At 41.5% G+C, this 7148-nt stretch overlaps 1 protein-coding gene across 1 annotated transcript in view; it reads left to right on the top strand.

Moving 5' to 3' along the window:
• Positions 1 to 3418, top strand: part of ATP6V1G3 (ATPase H+ transporting V1 subunit G3) — an 11725-nt gene extending 8307 nt beyond the window's left edge. The window contains exons 3-4 of the mRNA XM_009636191.2: positions 18 to 82; positions 3245 to 3418. Of these exons, the coding sequence (XP_009634486.1) occupies positions 18 to 82; positions 3245 to 3418 (239 nt within the window). The remainder of the gene's footprint in view (positions 1 to 17; positions 83 to 3244) is intronic.
• Positions 3419 to 7148: the final 3730 nt, after the last annotated feature.

The raw sequence follows: 7148 nt of genomic DNA, 5'->3' as shown, positions 1-7148 counted from the left end.
GCAGGCAAAAAAAAAAGCCATAGCCGAGATAGACCACTACCGGTTACAGAGGGAGAAGGAATTTAGGAACAAGCAAACAAATGTAAGTAAGAAACCTGCATATGTTCTTTTGTAGTGTCAATCTACTCCATGGTAAAACAAATTGCTTCAGTGTTACATGGAGATTTCTGCAAACCAACGTGATCATACTGATTAAACACATAGATAACACCTATGAAGTCTATATGCTTCATAGTTTGACTTCTTCCCTGGTTTTGAATGCATTTGTAGAAGGTATTGTGAACTTTCACCACTAAAATTGTCCAGAATCTGTATTCAGTTCATGCTTGTCCTTTGAAGGCATAACTTTGAGTCCTCTTTCTTTAACCCCAGACAGACGTCCTTCCTGTCTTGAAACTGGAGGTTTCAGTAAAAGCAAAGATTTAAAATCTTTCTATTTCTGTTCCACTTTATCTGGCTTTTTTGACTGCATGCAAGAGTGCATCTTTGATGAACTGAAATCACCAAAACAGTTGGAGTTTTTCACTACATTTTCATAGTGTAAGTGGTCTAGCTGATATTTTCATATCTGAATTATAGCACAGTTTATACATCTATGGCATCTAGCAGTTTTCTCTAATATTTTCATTGTCTTTTTATTTGGTGACCTTCCTCTTAAATTTTTGCTCTTGTTTTTTCCCCTGCTTGTTTTGTGCAAAGGCAAGGAAACTACATGTGCAAAAGCAGCCACAAAAAAAAAAAAAAAACAAAACCAAACGCCAAAGAGGTCAAATAAAAACTGCTTTACAAACCTGTCATTTCAGTGACACTTCACATAAAACATTTGCCAGAAGAGACCACAAGCAGTCACACACAGTCTCTAACATACACTGCCAGCCCCCAGACACACTCTCACCCAGCCAGGCCAGGTGGAATTGTCTCATGTGTACGTTTTCAGATGTTTACTGACACTAAAATAAAGTAAAAACACCTCTAAAATTTGTTCACCTTTTCAGTCAAGCCAGACTTCTTGGCTTAGGTCTGAAATAGCAGAAGAGAAAAGATGTTGCTTTGGCGTGAACTCAATTTTTTCATCGCAAACAAAATTAAAGCTGCAGGGAAAGGCCACTGTTTGTCGACTGAACTTTTCACACAAGCAGGACAGAGCACATATTGCTCCTCAAATGACAGCATGTTGTACAAGATCATTGCAGTCCTCCTTCACATTCCCTGACCCTATTATGTCGAACATTTATCTACCCAGACAAATGTCATCATTATTAACCCGTGCCTGGAAGGCAGTCAGGAGTCCCAGCTAAGCTCATGCAGAAGGAAGTCTGATGACCAGTTCAGTTTACTGGCTCAGATATTCAGACACAAGTATTTTTAATTCTTTGTCACAGTCTCATTTAATGCTATTCTCTTCCTTTGTGTAAGTGTATCCAAACTGGGGTAAATTTTCTCATACCATCATGGTCCAGAGTGAACAACAGCAGCAACAGAAAATAACGATTAATTTGAGGCTAGAGTGACAACACGCAAGATCTTTTTTTCAAAATATACAAAATTTAAGCCCAGATCTCAAACCAATTTTGCTAGTGCTCGTGGTGTTTGTGCTCAGGGTCTGAGATCACCAAACTCTGGAGATGTGCAGCCTAGTTCTGAATTTTGTGGCTTCCAAGGCGATGTAACATTGTAGCGACTTTGGAATTATACTAGCATAAAACCAGTATGAGCAAAATAAGGGACAGACCTTCAAGGTCAGCAGAAATCATAGACTAAGCAGAGCATTGTCTGCATTTGGAGAAGAAAAAGGTCTTCAAATTCAGAAGCAGAAAAAGGGGGGGGAAAAAAAAAACGCAGAAGAGTAAGAATCATCTCAAGTTACAGTATTAGCATGAACTGGGAGAGCAGGTTCCCACTCTACAGAGACTCTTCTTAAAATTGTAATACTTTTCTTGAGATTTTTCAAAAGTATTTAGTAGCTGGATAACATGCAACCATCTGGGATCTCTAGAAAGTTATTTTCCCCGGTGGAAGAAATCAGCTTCATAAATCTGGTCTAAGCTGTACAATCTTTCCCACGTGAGACCCTTACAACTTGTCTAAAAGCTAAAATAAAATGCCAGCTAAAAACAGGTACTATAGAAAACTATAATCTTTTCCTGATATTTACAATTAAGTCTAGGTCCTGTATTTCTTCCAAATCAGAAAGTGGTTTACATCTGGATTACGGACAAACTTCTTACTACATTGCCAGGTACCGATAAATAGAATTGCAAAGGTGAATTGTGCAAAAGATCTTAACTCAGCTGCTTTTCCTTCTTTTAAGGAATAAGTCGGGCTGGAGTCACACGGAAAATAAAGCTAATGACTCCTCCCTTGTTTCTGGTCATCCTCTAGGTATCCCACTAACATTGCAGGTTAGCTTCAGCTACTAGTCCACCATAGCAGGAACAAGAAGAATATGTAACTTATTCCTTTCTTACTCTGTCAGCGTGCAAAAATGTCTTCTGCTCTCCCCTGTGGAATTCTTTAGCTGGAAACCAATTTCTCTGCCAGTATCTGAAGGACTTTTCCATAAGGGAAGAATTCAAGGGATGTTGGGGCAGTGGGGGAGGAGGGAACAAAGTCACGGATTTGGAACGTGTGCATCTGTTTATAACATAACCTTGCTAAAATGTTCAGCGAGTCTAGAGTCAATTAAATTCTAAGCGAATGTCCTGATATTAACTGTGCCAGAAGCTGTCTGGTATTTCGCCAGATAAGAAAATGTAACATTAAAAGACCTTGTCTGAGGCCTGTTGAGGGTTATACATCACTAACTGCTGAAGACATTTCAAGTACTCTGAAACTGTAATTATGCATTGTCAGGAAGGCTTTCCCATGTTTTGCTCCTTAGCTGCGCTCACATTCATTCTCAGTGAGGCCAAACAAAGCACACTGGTGATAGAACTTAGTTGACTAGTCATTAAAATAGAAAACAAATTAAAATGAGCGATATAAAAGACAAAACATGTACAACGTTGCTCCCACAGTGAGCTGGGAAACTTTCATTACATGGGGAGATTCCCATTGCTAATGAGCATATGAAAGAGTTCCCTTTAATCCTGTTTTTATGCATATGGTTCAACCTAGATCACACCCTTACTGTTAGGAAGCACTATGATGTGTTTGCGTTATGTTTATGCTAGATGATGAAGAAAAGTTCAGTAAACATAGTCATGTGTAACCTTAATTTGCTCAGAGGACTTCTGCTTTTCAGGTAATGGGCTCCCAAGGTAACCTCTCTGCTAAAATAGAAGAGCAAACAACAGAAACCATCCGGAACCTCACTGGCAGCTACCACAAGAACACGGAGAGCGTGATGAAAAAGCTTTTGAGCATGATATGTGACATCAACCCTGAAATTCACCCAAACTTCAGAAATGCAGTTTAATATCCATTGATGTGCTGGGGCAGGATGGTTGTAAAAAGTAGCCTTCTTTCTTGATAAGCATAAATATTTCCTCATTTATTGTTTCTCTGTGTGTGAGAAAAAAAGACTCTAAAGCCAAAAGCACACAGCTCCACACAGGCTTTTCATGTGACAAGAATTATACAGGGTTTCACGAGCATTTGTTGGAATATTGTTTCCTGATGGTAGCTAAGCCCCTGTCATTTAGATGGGGGCAAGTCAACAATAGCAGAATAAATGATTATTTGACACCAGCAGCTTTTCAGTGGGAGTCTTTATTCCTTTTCTCTTATAAGATGTTCTGTACTAGGATGTGGTGTTGCATAAAGTCTGTTTATCCCAATCTTTATTGTACTTCCAGTCACATATAGAATATCACAAAAACTTAAAGCATTTCTGTTTCCCTTGTGACACACAGAGTGGTCAGGTTACGGAACATATGGGAACTCTGTAGCTTTTGGTCCAAAAGAATAGGTCAAAATGTTTTCAGTTTTTGTATGCTAATTTAAAGCAAAATAGACCTGACTTGTACAGAATTATGTTCAAAAGGCATACTCGAAGTATTGTCCTGTTATTTCACCACACCACAAACTTCACATAGTTTTGTTAATTCTGAAAAATGAGAACAACAGTAATCGTTGTTTACGAAATCGCTTTGGTTCAAGGTGCAGACTAGCACATCCATCATTACCTATACAGTTACACCAAAAGCACGGGAATCCATGAGCTCAAACTCTACACCAGTTACACTAAATGGTACCTTAATCCACAGGTTGTTCACAGAAATCACGTCAGTTAGACGTTACCCTAAGTGACCTTGAGTAATACTTCCCTCTACAGTGGCAAAGATTTCCCTTGGAATAAATTCTACTGAAGTTAGGAAAATACAATATGATCTCATGCTTTCAAGGTGAAGCCCATTAAATCTGATGGGAGGCACTGGTGAAGTGGGGGTCTGGCACACACCTGCGTCATGAACCCCCTTAATGCCTCATCTCTGCTACAAAATTACACTGAATTAGAAAAGAAGCTTGAGAAATTGCAATGACTAGCAAACAATAGCCATGATTTTCAGTCCACGTAGACACGGACAAATCATTTCAATTTCACAGCAGCTAGTCATGGGCAATCTCCTGCTCCAGTGCGGTTTACACAGCTGACATGCTGTCATGTGTAAAATGACCGTAAAGCTGTAGTCAACTTAATGTCAGCAAACACGACTCCTCAAGGCTGTGCCTGGATGCTACATAATCTCCAAGCCCTGATTGTTACAGTCTCCTGTGCTTGATTATATTCTCTAGGGATGCAAAGATGCCGAGGAATGGGAAAGAGACTAGAAATCCTATTGACATCAGCTGAAAGGCTCATTTATTTAAGAGTGCTTGGAATCAAGTTGTGATAGGCTTTGATTTACTGAGGGGCTGAAGGAACTGCAGTCCCAGCCTACGCGCACGAGCCAGGGCAGGCACCCTCCTGCGTGGCACAGGGCACTCAGGATTGCCTCGTTGCGTAGGCGCACACACCTCCAGTTTGGGTCACGGCTGCAGTCCCAGTGTAGTGCTCAACTGTGAAGCATAGATTTTCTGTGAACTTAAATGGTCACCGAGGTGGACCATGAATGTCTCACAAGAACTCACTGCAGTGTTCAGGACTGCTCCGCTTTCCCTCTCCGGGCTACCTCAACACCCTTTCCACCGGTTATCAAATCTAAACATACAGAAATGTTGCAGGTTCAGCTGCAGAACTAAAGCAATGGGGTTTCCATCGCCAGCTGTCTGGGATAGCAATACACACCCCTGTATGGTGAGAGCAGAACTGCCACAGCATGGTGGGCAGCAAACTAGAGAAGCAGTTTTCCAGGAGGCCAGCAACCCAGATTATGTGAAATAAAGCTTTGTCTTCCTGCATTGCCCTGCTTCCTTTTATGACATTCCCCCTTCCTCTCATTCTTCTGCCTGTCTGCCATCACCAACTGCTGCTCTTGCAGAGCTTCTGCCCTACTTTCAAGGCTACTTTTACCCTTCTGGTCCTAATGGCCACAAACACAGCTCTCATTGAAAACTTCTTTAAAATACATTACCCCATGAATACACCCCACTTGACAAAAGCCTGAACACAGGGTGGGGGACAGCAGAAGTCTCTGGCAGTGTGGGTGTGGGCTCTCTGGGGGGGACAGTGCAGCTGTGCCACCTCTCACGCAGTGACACCAGACCACAACCATGGCAATGACCTGCCAGTACCCTTGCTGTCACCTGTATACCTGAGATAGAGATTGGGTCTTAAGTACTCAAACTTTCTGAATGTGATTATTTTCTTGAACCATGGGCAGAATGAAGAGCTACTGCTCATTAAAAAGGAATTATTTCATTATGATTAGCTCTTTGATCTTGAGAGATTTAAATCTGAGAGCTTTGAGCACCCTGGGCATTTACTCTTCTATGTTCATTTCTACTTCTGGACAGGGAAAGGGTGGTTAAACCACAACTTTTAGCTGTAGAGAGGTGAAGGCCAGATTAGACTTCATGCAATTTGGCAAGATATTGGGGTTTTTTTTTAAATGGAGTGTAAAGTACCAGCTGCATCAATGGAATATTAAGGTGCCAAGAAAATGCCTGCTGAATTTACAAGTGCATGAGGTATCTTGTATGTGACATTCGCATATTCAGGATAACAGCACATAATCATTCCATGCAAAATAAAAAGAAATCATAGAAGCAAGGAGGTTTAATTTCAAAATGCTCTCAAATGCATAAAAAAAGTAAAAATGCTTACTCTGTATTAGCAGTTACCTACCACAGATGATTACAAATGACTGGTTAGATCACCCTTGAGCAAAACTAGCTCTTGAGGTTTACCCACTCAGTTCAATGACATCTGTAAGGGTCCTGACCACATGTTCCCCTGCCCCCCATGGGGTGCTTCTCACCGTGACTCACATTCTCAGCGTGCCCTCAGCCCTAGGGAGGTGCCGGATGCTCCCTGGCTGGGGTGGGATGGGCCCTGGCTGCCAGGTCCTGCCCTGCCATCCCCTGGGGGAGCCCCCAGCCCTCACAGCGCCCTGACACACTGTTATCCAGTAGGTACCAATGCAGCTGCCAAATAAAATGGCAACATCTCACATATCACAACACAAGCGAATTTAAGAAATAGAAAGCCACATATAGATAGCATGCATGCCTTTGTAGATCTTTTTTTCATAAATACCTCTGAAATCAGGGTCTTGGCAAACACCTGTCGAGCTCCTGTGAAGGTTCACATCTCTCCAGCCATGTTCTTCCCTTGGAAACGGCGGTTACCTGACCATGGCACCACTTCAGACAGCGGGGTTTTCTTCATGTCATTGGAAGCCGAACTCTGTAAGGAGCAACAATTATCCTCCCTGCCCAGCAATAACTGCACATGGCAACAGTGATTAGCATTTCAGTATTTCAACTAGTATCTTCTAATTATCAATAAATCAGTAATCAATCAAATGAATGGAGCTGATTCAATGTCTATGTCTGATCCCATCAAAATCAACTGCAAAGCATCCACAGTGTGAGATATTAGGACTGAAAGGACAAACTTGGGGTTTCCTAGATTGGCCAAATTCTCCACTCTACAAGAGAGGGTTAACATGGCTTTTGCTGTCTGAAAAAGAAGAGCTGTATTACACAATAAATTCTAAATCCACCGATTAAAGTGCCTCAGACAACAAGTAGTGGAAAAGGTC

Source organism: Egretta garzetta, unplaced genomic scaffold (genome assembly GCF_000687185.1).
Source record: "Egretta garzetta isolate BGI_Z169 unplaced genomic scaffold, ASM68718v1 scaffold163, whole genome shotgun sequence".
Classification (NCBI taxonomy): Eukaryota; Metazoa; Chordata; class Aves; order Pelecaniformes; family Ardeidae; genus Egretta; species Egretta garzetta.
This window is presented reverse-complemented; position numbering and strand designations above follow the sequence as displayed.